Here is a 15,982-nt window from a genome sequence, read left to right on the forward strand (position 1 = left end):
CAGGAGACAAGATGAGTCCGGTCATCTCAGTTGTTAGTAACTCTGTCGGTCTGGGTTACAGATTTTGATGCAATCGTTGTTACAGAATACACACGCGGCAACTTTTAGTTTGCTGTCTAGCCTATTTTGATTGCATTATGTATAGGAAGACATTTGATAAGCCCAAGATCACAGCCCCTAAAAATCGCCTCAAATGGCACTGGACAGTCAAATGAGGAACCCTGTGATCTGATACTGTCTGCACCCTCTGCAGACTTACCCATGCTCACTGTTCCTCTTTCATGTGCTCTGCTTCCCTCCCCACTTGACAATGTTTGGTTTGCTTGTGTTATTCCTTTTGAAGATGACCTCACGTTTTCTGCCTTGAGCTCCTGACTGATACAGAAGCAAACAAAAAAAGCAAACAAACTGAAATAACTCAAAATTTGAATGTGCAGTTTGTTTGACTTTTCGCTTTTGGGAGGGGGGGTATATTAATAGTCTTACATTAGTGTTTAAAGAGGACTATTACTGGATTTATCATTGAAGTAGCTTCATTATCTCCGGGATTACTGTCTAGGATTACTATGACAGCTAGCTATGTTATCACTAGCTCTACTTTAGGGGATGTTAAGCTACATTAGTGAACATATACCATTGTGTGCTCAATCTCTCTATGCCAATGTAAGCAATGTTATCGCTGCCTCTACATTTGCAGAGTTTAAGCTGCATCAGTGACTCTCCCACTATAAGACATTATCACGCTAAAATGGCATGTCATGCTTACATCACATGTACACACAGTAGCTCATTAGAGAAAAGAATATACAAAAAGGGACATGCTAAGAATTTCATCACAGTGATTTGAGCGGGGAGTGGAATTACAAACTCAGTTTCATTTGACTTTAGAATGTAATTGTTTGTGGAGTGGCTACAGATTGTATATAAGCAGGATTTAGTCAATTCAAGTTTTTTTTCCAAGAGAAAGATTTTTCTGTATGGAAAAATACACCAAATGTTTTAATTCGTATTAAAAGTGACAACATAATGGATCCTAACAGCTCATGGCTTGACTTTTCTTGGTCCTTGATGGACCTGGCCTGTGGATCCTTTGGAGTTCATACACTGCTTCTCAGCTGATTTCACCAGCTGCCTCTCCCCTGAGATTTTTGTCTCGACCTTGACTTTCTGTAAGTGCGCACCCACATGTGTCCATATTGGCTGCCCTCCAGGTACTGTTGATGTCTAACTGGCAGATGGCTCAGGAGTTCCAGCTGTGATCAAGATTTCATTGTCTTTGCTCAACATGAGTTTTCCATTAATCTCTGAAAACCAAGAAATCAGTAACCAGACCCCTTATTTTCTTGCGGTTTATGTGGCACATTAGCATTACTCCTCATCCACCAGTTACATTGAGTGTTACTAATTGATCACAAATTGAGAAAAAAACATGCTGTACATGATGTTTTAATAGGACTTGCTCCTAAAGACTTTAAGGTTGAAGGTATAAAGGTCTTTGGGGACATGGAGTTAGTACTGTAGTTACAAGAGTCAGAGCTACATCTTGCTTTCCGGCCATTGAAGCATGAAATTGAATTTGTTGGTGGATAACTGCTGCCACCAAAAGGTCAGAGGGCTACCTATATGTGTAGGGTGTTGGCAGATTTTAAAGTTGGATTACTTGGTAAATTACAAACCATGCCTTCTTTCTGACTGGCTTCAAACAAAAAGTCCACAATCATGAAAACACACATTAACTTAAGTTTTATTCAGAGACGTTTATGTAACCTGGCAGATAAGTTGCTTCTCACTGTTAGACTAACACCGAAGCATGACATTGAAATGATTGATGGATACATTCTGAGACCAAGAGCTCAGAGAGCCACAATAATGTATGTATGCATGTATCCCTGTGACCATTTGGTAGCTGTACATGCAGGCATGTCCCTTCTAAAACAGTATAACTGTGACTGTATAAGTATAAATACATGTACACACACGAGTGCTTACAAACGGCAATACATAAATTTCTTAATACATACAACGCACACATGACCCACAATTAGAAACTTTCAAAGATTTGAATCACTTTGCTATACAAAAATAGTTCAAAACTTTAATATTTTGTAAAGATCTTATTGTAAAGATTTTATATTGTAAAGATGCCATATGTTAAACTACCCCTGTAGACAGTCCTCCATAGCTCGCAGCTCCTGTAATTCGTGACAATCAGGGCCGCTGTGAAGGCAGAGGAGTTCTCTGACTTTGGGGATGACAGAGAGAGCCGGGCCTCTGGCACCACTGGGAGAAGGAGAGGAGAAAGAGACACATATACTGTAACTGTTGTTACTAATAATAATGTCAGTCAAAAACAATTAAGTAGTTGGACAATTACACTGTACATACACACAACATCATACAGTGAAAATGGCACGCCATGAAAATTTCCCTCACGGTCTGTACAACTCGCTCACCCATTGAAGTGTAGCTGAGCTAATTTGAAGAGTTGTCGACCCAACTCAATACTGTCTTCTCCGTACTGGGAGCCAATAGCTGTAGCACTTCTCTCCAGATGGGAGGCTGCATTGTTCCAGTCACCTACAGGAACAGCAGAAAAGAACAAAAGCAATGAGAGCACTGCAAAAATCTAAACTGCCCACAGATCTGGTCTCGACTAAGCCAAAGGTCAACATGATTTATCTGACACCCCAAGGTGTCTGAGAATTCTGTTATTGGTTTCTTGACTCTAGCTACATATCTGAAATTCAACAGTGTACTAATAAGCATTCTAGCTAATCGTCAGGGTGGTTCTTTATATCTTACCTAAAAATAGGCCTTCCACAACCACATTATTGCCAGGGCCAATAATGTTTACACTGATCACATACCACTAATACTACCTTTTCAGGTGAAAACCTTCCAGGAAGTCAACGTTAACACGGTCAACAAATCGGTAGAGATGTCTATTAATGGAAAAAGTGACACCTTTCCCACATGAAACGATGTCGGTGTGACCACAAAGCTCACGTGCATTATTATTCTCACCCATTGAAGCATATGCTCTGGCCGTAGCATCTGCCAGCTCCCCCTGTACTGGGTGTGTCTCTGCAAGTATCAGTCCAGACTGACTCTGGGCCCGTCTCAGCAGTATCAGAGCCTCATCTGAAGGAGGGAGGAGACGAAGAATAACATGGAGATGAAACAACAAAGACCTTCTGAATAAATGGCAATGATACACTGTATCGGCATCCTGCGTCAGCATTTGGATGTTTTTTTTTAACAACCTGGCCTTTCTCTTTCCATGAGGTCCACAGCCTTGTCCAGGTTGACCCGGATCTCCTGCAGTCTGTGGCTCACTTCAGATGAAGACATTTGATGACCACAGGGTGACTGTGAACATATAAATCCTATTCCTCTGGTCTCACTGCTTTTCTGAAAATCACATAAAGCGTTTCAAATGATTGAGATGGAACAGTAGTAAGATAAATCTCAAAGAGGAATTCATCAAGAACTAATACAATTACTTATGTAGTATGTTGTAAGTAACACAAAACAACACTAATAAATGCCTACTTTGAGAGATCCTTTGCACTTTCCACACAGAATTCCAGACGGTGGACTGTCTCCAACCCCCGACCACTGCTGACTGCCCTCTGTACCACCCTCCTGCTGCAGGGTACAGGCCTCACACTGACACAGGAAGTAGTACTGCTCCTGCAGGAGACGCTGGCGTTCTTGGGTTGCCATCCTACTGTTGTGAGGACCTGAGGGAGGGAAGATAGGGGTGGAGCACAAGATATAACTCATAAGGTTTGGTAAATACACTACATTTGTACCAGACATAACTCATGATGTATAGTTGAATAATGTTAATGTTTAGTATTCATCCAAACAGCATTTTTTATCTACACAATATGTAAGGTTCAGTTTTGCTACGCACACTTGTATCTAGGGTAATGGACACCTCTCCCAATTGCCACCTGAAAAGGCCTGTCTCTAAAAAACTGTGAACTCTGGGGATTTCATTAGGCTTCCCATACTTTAAGAGACTGCTAGAGGTGGCTTAATTACCCTAACAATATTTTTGCACTTACCATAGCAGTGCAGGATCTCTTGTCCCGCAGTGATAACTTTGGCTGCTCTGACAGTCACAGTTACTCCGCGTGCTGTGCTGCTGTACTCAGCCACATTCTCACAGACGTCCGCAGGCAGACTGGTTCCAGTGCTGAACACCAGACTGGTGTTGGGACAGCAGGAGTGATTCAGAAGACTAAGCGTTGGGAATATTGCTGTAGCAATGCGAATTTCCCTGCTGGACTGCACTGGTGAGTTTGCTGCTCCTGTGAGATGCAAGAACCATGAAGTAAATGTCAGTGTGACTCAAGAACAATCATAGCTGTAGATGAAGTTATTAAAAAAAGCCTAAGTTCTTCAATGTGGACTGTATGATGGACAGAGTGACAATAACACAGAATCAATCAGTCAATCACCAGAAAATGAATCTACAGTTCAGAGTTAAGTCATTTTTAAGCAAAAATGCCACGGTTTCTAACTCCTCAAATGTTAATGTTAAGGTTTGTGTTTTTTTATTATAATAAATAATGAATTTTGGACACTCAAGATTAAAGGGGGAATAAACTGCTTTGTGACTTTAAGACATAGTTATGATTTTTTGTGACAAAACTCAATTTGAGGCAAGGGGATTAAATCAGTCACCTGTATCTTGCAGCATGAGGATTGCCTGTGCGTTACACCTCAGCTGCAGCATGTGCCTCAGAACCACACTTCCCAGCAGCCACAGCTCCGAGTTCCAATTTTCAATATCTCCCTCCTCATCTGGTGATTGGCTGTTTGACCCTAAGGGTCTACTAAGGTCCCATGATGCAGGTGGAGATCCCGCCTTGCTGAGCTTTACGTAGAGTGCTGCTATGGTGACTGCACAGAGGAAACGAACACCAGGGCTGTGGTGATCCAGGTGGTGCCGTAAGTGAAACACGCTCGAGTAAGAGTCACCGTAGTATGAAGTACAAGGATCACTGGACTCTCTGTTTAGACAGCTTGTGTGCTTGTCTGTGTTTGGATCCCTGGCCTTCTGGATGTTTTTTAACCCCGCTTTTAGTGTTACCCTCAAAGCGAGCTGTGACATCACACCCATCACCATCAGATCTGCTCCCAGCGGACACTCCCAGCAGTGATGTTCCTCCCAGGCGTCTCGCTGACAGGAAGTTGAACAGTATCGGCTGTAGTTGCATCCCTCACACGGCACAGGACACATTGTTTCAATCAAACACCTGTGACAGCGCCTGTGCTCCACTCCAAGCAACTCTGCTCTCTCTGTGTCCTGTCTTCGTCCCTTCTCTTGCACCTCCTCCATCCCTGGTATAAGGACACAGCTGTATGGCCTGTCATGAAGGATCACTTCCCCAGCTGCTATTCTCTCTGCAGCCACAAGGTGTCGACCTTTCTCAGGGCTGAAGTCGACAGCAGCTTGAGGATGAATCCCAATTGTAAGAGGATCAACAGCAGCCCTTTTGACTCTGTCTGGATCTTTATGATTCTTTGAGGCAGGATTGGGTTGATCCTCTTTTGCCTTCTGACCTGCAGACAGGTGCTTGAGGCATTGCATGTGACGGTCCTCTAGTTTGTGTAAAAGATGAGAGGGATAGCTGTTCTTTAGAGCTCTGTCAATGTCATCAAGGGATTCCTGAAGGGAAAAAACAAACACCGGAGTGTTAGTCACTACAAAATCTAAACCTAAACTTAAAAACAAGGAAATGAGGTCATGTGGCCATAGGCTTCAATTATATCACGCATTATAGAAGATGAGCCACTGATTACAGAAGTATCTGGTGGACATCTAAAATAATTTTTCAATCTGTTACAGGCCCATTTTCAGTCAACTAAGTCAAATAAGAATCAGAACTGACAAACAAAGGTTTTAATGAGGCCACAAGTACCACACTATTTAATTATTTAATTGTTGAAGATGGCACCATCTCACCTGGTAGTGCTGCAGATGGTAGAGCGCAGCCGAGCGGTTGGCGTAACACAGAGACAGCTGCTCCGAACTCAGAGGAGCAAAACATATGCCCTGTCATGACAGGAGACAGAGAAGCTGGATGAAAAGGCACATTAAATAGGACTATTGTTTTACAAAAATGTTCTTGAAATAGAAACAATGTCTTTTATCTTATTTTCAAACAGTTTGTGTTATTTTAACGCTGATTTGGACATTATCTTATAGGTATAGCCATACTATGATGGAATGGGATGGTGGACGTTTTGCATTTTCCAATGTTTCTTTGTATAATCCTTGACTTTTTTGTTTTCTGTCTTATAGGGATCAATACAACATGGTATTCACTTCACCTGTGAATAGTGTAGAGCGGCTGCAGTGTAGTCTCTGGTCTTAAAACTAGAGTTGCCCCTCTCCCTGCATCTGGCTGCTTGCTCTGCATCCTTCTCTACAGAGTGTCCTGCAGAGATTGACTGCACGAAGTCCAGATCATCTTGGCTGTAAAACATAAATGGAGACCAATTGCAGAGAAAGTTTCTCTATGATCAACAACTAAATGAGTGCCTGTGTTGTTCCCCAGCAGAAGGAACGATAGGGTTTACTTTTTATTGTTTATAACCTTACACAAGTTCTAGAAAGTGTTCACATTAGCCAAGGTAATATAGAATGTGTGAATGGGTCAACTGGTCCAATCAAAAATAAGGTCCCATAGTCCCCTAATGGTTAATCCAAACAGTAAATAGTTCATGGCCATTTATTGAGATAATAAACTGTGGACTTTGATTAATCAGATAGAAGCCGGGGCCGAAAACCTACAAGCACCAGCAACAGAGATAAGCTAACGTTAGCTACTCACGTTGTCAGAGTTAGGGCACATTTGAAAACATCATGAATTTCAAACAGGGATGTAAACTTTTCCTTAAGCTCGGGGCCGAGTCTCGTCCATTTTTGGGCAACATAATCTTGCCACTGGACGCACGGGACATCCATCATGAACTAAAACAAACCACATTAGCACAGGAGGACAGTTTTTGGTTTGGTTTTGGATTCGTTTGACGCATGCTAGCGGCGGACAGAGCTACACTGCAACAAGCCAACGTGGCTAAAAAGGGAGTTTCCGAACACAACCTTCAAAATAAAGCCAGTGCTATAGAACCCATTGCTGTCATCGAACAATTCAAATGTACAAAGACATTTTTCATACACGTGTGTTTTTCACTTGTGCGATAAATGTTCATCTTAGCTTATCTAGCATATTAGCCATATTATGCATTGCCACGACGATTAAAACAAGATCTTTTTTTTTTTTTTACAAAATTATAAATTTTCACATTGCTGTGAAAGAGTATCCTAAAAATAATATAACAATAATAATAATAACAATAATAATATTAATAATAGTCTCTGCCAGGTCTGCCAGACCCTCTTTCACAGCGCTGCGGAGGAGTAGGGCCTGGCAAAGCTAGACTAACACATCATAATGTTTTGTTCAGTATGATTTACCTTACGGTTTTGAGCTTTTTATTTATTTTATTTTACATTTAGTATCTTGCCATCATGTTTTTTTTTTTTTTCTTAAAGAATGTGGACATACAGTAGGAAACATTTTCTGTACATCTGTACAGCTGTTCTAAACGAGCCAGGGGGTCACTAAAGGAAAAAACAAAAGGAAAAACTTTCATACAAATATTTTGTAAAGCTTACAAAGGTCATATGGTCTAAAAACTGTTTTGTTTGTACAGGTAGAAATGGAAAAAATGCATTGTTTAATATTTGCAGCCAGCTCCTAAAAGCTTGGCTTCTTTTAAGAAAATTTCGACTTACGTAAATACAATTTGGTTAAAATAATTATAGAATTTATCGTGTAATAATCTGAATAAATCTTTCTATCATATTGAGTGAATCCAAACAATACAGTTTCCCAAAGTAAAGTAAATTGAGGGTAAATATGAACAGCAACAAAATGTGATAATCTGCTCCATAGTTTCTTGGTTTATTGGAGAGACCAAAATGCATGTACGTGTTTCATTTAGTTTTCCACAAAAAGTACAGCTGATATTAATGCCCCATCATGCAAATGAATAAAGCTTTGTTAATTTTATTTTGAAGGCATGAATGTGCCCTTTCCCTTGTAGTTTATGTTGCTTTGATGCTAGTCTTTTAGCTAAAGTATTGTGTGTCTTTCTCATCTCGCGATACGTTCTACCTACCTTCAACTTGGCTACGCATAAGCAAGCAAAAGTCTGCCACTTAAGTCACCCTACTCTTGAGACATGGGTGAAGTGCTCACACAGGGGGCAATTGAAGTAAGCATAACTATTAAAATAACTGAATTACTTTTAAATGAAAAACTGACATCGAGGCCCAGGCTGGTATTTACTAAAATAACGTTAACGATAACTAGCTCTGCTAGCTGCAGCTATAGCACTGTCAGCTAAGTTAATGATACGAGTTTCACATTACAATCTACACTGCAGTAACGTTGGCATTAACGCTAACATTTTATGTTGTTTAAGCTTGGTTGTTGCAAGTCTAAAGTTTCTCTGTTATTATGGTGAAATAAATGCAAGCTTGCGTCATTAATTGAAATATTGACGCATTAGTTATGTGGATAGACCTGTCATGGCTCGGACTGCAGTCTTATCAGTTGGCCAGTTCTCAAACCGTTTGGGGCCCAGGGAGTGAAAGAAAACAACAGGACGGTCCGATCTAGTCCCGTTCAGTTAATAAATGGCACTTCTATTAATGTCGGACTGTGACTTTGCATTAATAGCATGGTAACGTGATTGGGTAGGATGGGGTCAGGCAGTACGGTGGAGACTAACAAGTCCATGTGTGTTTTTGTTTAGGCCCTGTTAAAAGGATTTCCGATGAGCAACCCTGTGCTGCAGCTTCTGGTAAGGAGGCCTATATTTAAGAGTCTACTTGACCAACCAATCCAGCTATATTGTATTAACATTTTTAATGTATTAATTACATTTGTATTTCTCAAATGTATTTATTGTTAATCAAAATCCAAAAATGATCAATTAATTATTGGCTTCATTTAAAACAACATGACCCCACTTCTAGCATTGTAAAGCCCTGCGTTCCCAACAGAAGAGCCTCCTTCATCTGGTTCCTGAGGCTTTGTTTGCAAGCAGTTCAGACTGTGTTCTGCATCAGGATCTGAGTCCACCAAATTATAACACAGCGAACACTAAATCACACATACAAAGTAAAAGTCTGTGGGATCTGCCCCCCCCAAAAAAAACAAAACGAAATTCACTTTGGCATCTGACCACCAAAACATGTGCTATTGATATGCTTAATAACAAATAACACTTTGGCTAAATTATTTGCACTTCCGTTAAACTCTTGTACTTTTATACTTGGTATGAATTTCCATTTCCCTTCTCTAGCTCTGTGATTTATTGTGTTGATGTGCGTGTTGTTGTTTTTTGGTATTCTGTTTTTATGTGAACCTTGGCTGCAAAACAAATGTCCCCAAGTAGAACAATAAAAATAACCTAAACCTTGATGTGAACAAAGTACTGAGTGCTCACAGCCTGTACATAAAAATAGGCAGAATACATGGTTGCCAAAAGTGGAGTGACTTTGCCAACAGCATCAAGGAACTGCTTTAGAGACAGAGCTGCACTTCCCAACACAATGGGCAGAATTTAAATCTGTCCCAGAATAGTTCTAACTAAAATGTACAAACCCACAGTTTAATAGCTGTTTTCATAGTGAAAACTACAAATTGTACCGGGAGAAATAAAACACAGGATAGTTTGTCTCTGCCTGTCACAACATGATAGAATCAGACTTCTTTACGTATGTATTTATTTATGTTTTGTCTTATTTAATATTGTTGAAGATTAGTCCTACGTCTTTACGGCCCGGACACTGAGATTTACTGGTCTAGTCCACCTAAAGATGATAAAATGATACCTACCCTTGTTATAAATGTAGGCTGGCAGATACATGTTTATCTGCTAGAGGACCTGCTCTCCCTTCACCTAGGACAACTGCCAGTTTCTTTTTTTCTGCATTCTTGTCTTTTTCTGCTTTTACTACTAAATAATTCAAATGTGTTTGTCAGAACCTCCGTCAGGTCAGTAACAGCTCTAGTCCACCCAGGTTCCGGCTCTTAATGAGTGATGGTCGGCACTCTTATGCTTGTGAGTATCTTGCAGTAGCCACAAAACTGCCATACAGCAAGTTGACAGACAAACTCAAGTAAAAGTACAATTACTTCTGTAAAAGAATTGCTCAAGTAAATAGTAATAAATACTTAAAGTACAGGTTACTTTGTGTTTTATTATTATTTAGTGTGTGCAGGCCAGAGATCTTGATAACTAATTTAATGCAAGTCCTTGTCAAGTCTCAAGTCTTGCGCTAGAGTCCAAGTAAAGTTTTTGGTCAAGAGAATTGATCAAGTCACTTTTTGGAAAAATAAGTGTTAAATCTGATGTGCATCAGGTTAGAAATTGCCACTGTGAAACATGATTATTTCTAGGTAATGCACTTTGCTTTACATGTTGATTATTCCTAAATTAATTTCTGTTTAATACAAGTATTTTGTATCGATAGGATTAAAAAAAATATATATATCATACTTGCTAGTTGCCTTACTTGCACAAAAGTATTTCTAAGTTTATTTTAGAAGATAATTGGGGACCAATGATAGATAAATCTGTTCAATCATTCCTGTGTGTGATTGTGTATATAGCCTTCCTGCTGGCCACACAGTTAAACAATCTACATGAAGAGAACCTCCTGGTACCTAACTGTGTGTGTATGGTGAAGAAGACAATCATCAACACATTGTCAGATGGCAGGTTTGTGTTTGCATTTCCATTTCCTTCCTCTTGCTCCCTTCTATCTATTTGTTTGCCGCATATAATTCCCTTTAGACTTATTTGAACTTTCTTCCAGGCATGTGGTGGTTGTGATGGACATGGAGATATTGCAGTCGGCCGAGGAAACTGGAGGGAAGATTGGAAATCCCACGCCTTATAATGCAGTTGGTATGATTCTTTTCAAATTCACATGCACGCCGGTAGAAACAGTAATACTGTAAACTGCTTCTGCGGGTCACTTATGGTGTTTGTTCAACTTGCAGACCAGATGTCATCTCCACAGAATTTGGCCTCAAGTACCTCCGTCCCGGCTGCTGCAGTACCTGGACCCTCCTATAAGAACAGCAGCAGTGAGTGTCATATCAAAGATTTTGTTTATGATTCCATGCTTCTGTATATATAATTATCTTGTCCTCTCAGCCATTACACATAAATTCTATACCAATTTTGAAACTATCGGTGCCATGAAAATGTCATTTTATTTCTATTACAATTATTTTGCATTTTCGTGTCATTTATTTGTCACGTCCCCTGTGTGTAACGGCCTTAACGCCTTATCATCTATTACTAATTAGCATTTCCTCGCCACTGTACGGTCTTTAGCAAACAAAATGGATGAGCTGCGGATCAACACTCATAAATACAGTCGGTTCCATAAATATTGCGTTGTTTCTTTTTAAGAATGTTCCAAACAGTTGATTTATTCTCACCTAATGTTTTTGCTATCTCTCTGATGGGTTTGTTTAGATTTTTCAGCCTAATGATGGCTAGCTTCACTGATAGTGACAGCTCTTTGGATCTCATGTTGAGAATTGACAGCAACAGATTCCAAATGCAAATAGCTCACTTTAAATGAACTCTAGACCTTTTATCTGCTCCTTGTACATGGGATAGTGAGGGAATAACACACACCTGGCCATGGAACAGCTGAGCAGCCAATTGTCCCATTACTTTTGGTCCCTTAAAAAGTGGAGGGCCCATAAACAAACAGTTGTAATTCCTACACCGTTCACCTGATTTGGATGTAAATATGCTCAAGTTAAAGCTGAAAGTCTGCAGTTAAAGCACATCTTGTATGTTTCATTTCAAATCTATTTTGGTGGTATATAGAGGCAAAAAGATTAGAATTGTGTAAATCTCCCAATATTTATCGAACCGACTGTATATTATGGACTGCAACATCATACAACATGATTTTCACGGAAACATGGTAACAACAGCGCTGTGCAGCTCATGTGTGATGAGTGTGACGCAACAAAGGAGAGACACACAAATGTATTTCACATCCATGCGTTACGCATGCAGATAACTTCACCCCCCTCCCGTTCTTGCACACATTGGCCAACTTTGGCAGACTCGCTTCTCCTCGTTTTTCAACATGAAATAAAAAAGTTGTCAAATTTACAGGTCACACATACGGGTAGTTGTAAAAAATGCTCGCACTGTCTTAAAAGAATTCATGCAAAATACCATTTGGCCATAGTCTGGAGCCCTGGTATCGACAGTGGTACCAAAAATATACGTGTATGCTTTCCCAAGACACTGCATGCAAGGCAGAGACTTTTGAATAAATTATTTTAAAAAACACAACAAAACAATACACCCATAGGCCCTCAAGCTCTCTGTTCCTGGCTATTAAATGTCATATAGATTGATACTACTCATTTGCTGCTCAGATTACAGTAATTAAATACCCCACTAATATAGGCAACTGTTAATGTCTTCATTTAGCAAAGTTGAATACAATGAGAATGAGGGCTTTGCTCAAACTGAATACCGTTTTGTTTACTAGAAGTTATTTTGTTTTTTCAATTATGCAGTCATTCAGAAGGAACTCTTAAAATACAATGCTTATAGAGGACCAAACCATATATATGACTGATGGTATGAAGTCAGGGAAGCAATTAGTGTTAATTTTCAAACATGATTTTTGACTAAATTGTTTCTTGGTTATTAGTCTTCTCTATTTTTCCAAACAAGCTTCTGCTTCTCAGAGTTCCTTCTTTTCTCAAAACTTAACAGAACAACATATGTTGTTGTTGGATAGGTTATAGCAGTCATTTTCTGGTGTGTTACACTGTGGTAAGAATTGAATGGTAATTTCAGAATAACAAGACATTTTAGGAGTTGGTTAGGTTGTTGTTGGTTCGACCCACTTTGGCCTATTTTAAAGACTGGATAAATTGACAAACTCTCATCTAACCAACAGAGGGAGCCATGTATCCTTTTAAGAGAAGGGTGCTAAAGAATGGTTTGCAGGTCTCTAAACTGTTTTTTTCTCTTTAATACTGTGGTTTTGCTGCCATCATTTCAGACCAACTGGATCTTTGTTGTCCAGCATTCAAGCAGCACTATTGCCTAAAAAGTAAATCCATTTGCTATTCATTACACTTAAGTGTCCAAAGACTGTAGTCTGAATGTGAGTTAAGAACTAGATGACATAGGATCATAATGTACACCATGGTTTTCACCAGTTGAAGGTAGCCTCAGCAAATGCCAAATTAATGGAACACTGCAGTTTCTTCACCTCCAGTGCCATATTTTCAAAGTACATTGTGCACCTTTATAATATTTACTGTTTAGCTATCAGAGCAGGAAACTATCTTGCCCACAGGCCACTGTGGCTGTTACACTCCATAACTCACACCTTTCACTGTTTTACCACCAACCAGTTTTTATAACAGAATAGGACCTCCAAATGATCGTGGGTTTTCTGCCATGTATCATGCCAAAAGTAGCATGCGTTTTATTGGATTTTCTTTTATTAGCAAAGTCTTTGTTTCACTCACTTGTTTTATTTCACTTACTGCTCTCAGCATCAGCATTGATTTTGTTATGTGGCAGAAACATATCCAATAGTCCTCCTCAGTGGAGGATGTAGGCATGTGGGTGGATAATGAGTGCTTGTTTCATATTGTGTGTTTGTGCCTGTGTTTAAGAGTGTGTGTGTGTGTGTGTGTGTGTGTGTGTGTGTGTGTGTGTGTGTGTGTGTGTGTGTGTGTGTGTGTGTGTGTGTGTGTGTGTGTGTGTGTGTGTGTGTGTGTGTGTGTGTGTGTGTGTGTGTGTGTGTGTGTGTGTGTGTGTGTGTGTGTGTGTGTGTGTGTGTGTGTGTGTGTGTGTGTGTGTGTGTGTGTGTGTGTGTGTGTGTTGTGGCTGAGGGATATTGTGTGGGCCGACGGCTCCTCCAGTTCATGGCTTCATGAATATTGGGTTGTGGACTGAATCCCCTTGTAGCGATGCACAGACGGAGGGAGTGAGAGAGAAAGAATGTCAACTAATTTGACTTGGCAAAGATGAGGTTCTGGATTAAATAGTTCATCAGACGCCTTCCTCGTTATATCCTTTGAATCATGTTACCTCAGAGATCTCGCCCGAGATACAGAAAACCTGCTGCTCTATTTAATTGTTCTGTTCTGCATCCTCTTTAAAGCCAAAAACAAACCTTGTCTTCTGATAATTTGCTAATGTGAATGTGTTTGATAACTTTTTAGTGTTTTTTTTTTAATTGATTTTTCAATAAGTTGATAGATTTGTGTGGATTCACAAGCTTGCTAAGTGCAACACATGAAGTGTTTCCAATGAGCTGTGGGAGATGTAATGACTGGGTTGGCTGCTGTTTCATTAGAAAGTCCGGGTTCAAGCCTTTGTGAAGATTTCACGGTCCTTAGCAACCCAGTCTCTTCCTGCATACCTGCTGGGAGGAAGAAGAGATGCTATGATGGAGGAATTGTATTTACCAAAAGGGGCATCCTCGTTCTCTCCAGGGTCATTTTAAAGAGACGGCATTTACTCATTACACACAGCATCTCAACCGCCCGATGGCTGCTGCTCCAATAGTAATTATAGATCTATTGCTGCATCAAAGCATGATAGAAATAAAAGCAATGGACAGGGGGGGCATGTTTCCTCTGGTGTCAGCAAAGTTTGAAATAATAACTTCAAATGTTTCTAGCAATAATATTGTTTTGACTTTGCCTTGTAAGCTCTTGTGTGTGACAAGTAACATTGTACTCTCAATTTAAAAAAAAAGATATACTAGACTTTCAGCATTAGGTAAAGGTCATGACACAGTAGTCACTGATGGCTCTGTGTTCCAATTTAAATATTAATCAGCAGCAATACTTGAAATAGACTACCTTCAAACTGCTTTGCAGATGATATTTAAATTCCGAAAAGAGATCTGCACTTGCTGAAAATATTTATTATTCATCACTAACCATTCTCTGCAAGTTTTCAATGTCCTCACAACTTTTTTTCTCTTCTCTCTCTCATAAACACACAAACTCACACACACACACACACACACACACACACACACACACACACACACACACACTCACTCACTCACTCACTCACTCACTCACTCACTCACTCACTCACTCACTCACTCGCTTTCTTATTCACGTTCTCTATACAATATTGCCTTTTTCTATATGTATTTCACCTCTCCACCAAGCACTCTCCACAAACAGGGGCTGTTGAATACGTTAGTGAAATACATATTAGTACTCTGTACTGATCTTAATCACAAAATATGAGGATCCTTGAGGATCTTTGCTCTGTTCTTCATCCCCCCCACCCATCTACACCCATCATCTCTCCTTCTTACTACCAGCTTTCTCCCTCTTAACACTTCATCCAGGTTGCGTGTGGATGAATATTGATGTTAATTACTCCTCGCCTGAAAAATAGCTGTTCAATCTGTGATTTCCCCAAGGAATTAGCTCGTGACACACACACACACACACACACACACACACACACACACACAAAATAGTACACACCCGAAAAGGAGGGTACCACAGAGCCGAGTATTTAGGCTCCAGAACAGGAGCTTATATTGGGGAGTGGTCTCTGTGGAATCGCATCTTTTTATCCCTGACAATTCCTCCCTCAAATGCTGTTCCTCAATATGGCACATAGTTCATGCCAAAATGAGGATGTGCGTAAAATATATTTTGACTCAGCTCAACAACTCAGGAACTATCGAGCCTGAATCATTTCTAATAAGGCTGATGTGATTCTGTTGGCCGGTCCAAACTGTTTTTTGTTTTCTGTGTAAAAGAAATATGAAAAAAAATATATATATATTTTTTTTTTTAGAACAGAGGGAATCTATTCTTTACTTTTTAAAATTAGTTAT

At 39.9% G+C, this 15,982-nt stretch overlaps 2 protein-coding genes across 5 annotated transcripts in view; one reads left to right on the forward strand and one right to left on the reverse strand.

Annotated features, from left to right (window-relative positions):
- Window positions 1-2,016: 2,016 nt before the first annotated feature.
- smyd4 (SET and MYND domain containing 4) lies at window positions 2,017-7,105 on the reverse strand. Its single transcript, XM_034890485.1, has 10 exons — window positions 6,852-7,105; window positions 6,349-6,493; window positions 5,981-6,070; window positions 4,696-5,683; window positions 4,074-4,319; window positions 3,553-3,743; window positions 3,264-3,411; window positions 3,025-3,141; window positions 2,454-2,577; window positions 2,017-2,280 (listed from the first exon to the last, which is right to left on the reverse strand). The coding sequence occupies exons 1-10, from the start codon at window positions 6,986-6,988 to the stop codon at window positions 2,157-2,159; spliced, it is 2,310 nt and encodes a 769-aa protein (XP_034746376.1). The 5' UTR covers window positions 6,989-7,105; the 3' UTR covers window positions 2,017-2,156.
- A 1,056-nt stretch (window positions 7,106-8,161) lies between these two features.
- The window catches only part of LOC117955590 (replication protein A 70 kDa DNA-binding subunit-like), a 37,565-nt gene continuing 29,744 nt past the window's right edge, over window positions 8,162-15,982 (forward strand). For 2 of the 4 annotated variants that reach the window (XM_034890176.1, XM_034890175.1), the window contains exons 1-6: window positions 8,162-8,301; window positions 8,845-8,892; window positions 10,080-10,158; window positions 10,710-10,818; window positions 10,916-11,007; window positions 11,103-11,189. In XM_034890176.1, coding sequence (XP_034746067.1) covers window positions 8,269-8,301; window positions 8,845-8,892; window positions 10,080-10,158; window positions 10,710-10,818; window positions 10,916-11,007; window positions 11,103-11,189 — 448 coding nt within the window. In that variant the 5' untranslated portion in view covers window positions 8,162-8,268. The remainder of the gene's footprint in view (window positions 8,302-8,844; window positions 8,893-10,079; window positions 10,159-10,709; window positions 10,819-10,915; window positions 11,008-11,102; window positions 11,190-15,982) is intronic. The other 2 variants (XM_034890174.1, XM_034890177.1) reach the window with 1 other exon arrangement.

This window comes from Etheostoma cragini, chromosome 13 (genome assembly GCF_013103735.1).
Source record: "Etheostoma cragini isolate CJK2018 chromosome 13, CSU_Ecrag_1.0, whole genome shotgun sequence".
NCBI classification, from domain to species: domain Eukaryota; kingdom Metazoa; phylum Chordata; class Actinopteri; order Perciformes; family Percidae; genus Etheostoma; species Etheostoma cragini.

Coding starts and splice junctions, on each gene's coding strand:
- smyd4 (XM_034890485.1), bottom strand. CDS start 6,988: ATGATGGATGTCCCGTGCGTCCAGTGGCAAGATTATGTTGCCCAAAAA. Junction 3,142..3,263: donor CATGGAAAGAGAAAGGCCAG/GTTGTTAAAAAA, acceptor TCCCTCCTTCAG/ATGAGGCTCTGATACTGCTG. Junction 2,281..2,453: donor GCTCAGCTACACTTCAATGG/GTGAGCGAGTTG, acceptor TCCTTCTCCCAG/TGGTGCCAGAGGCCCGGCTC.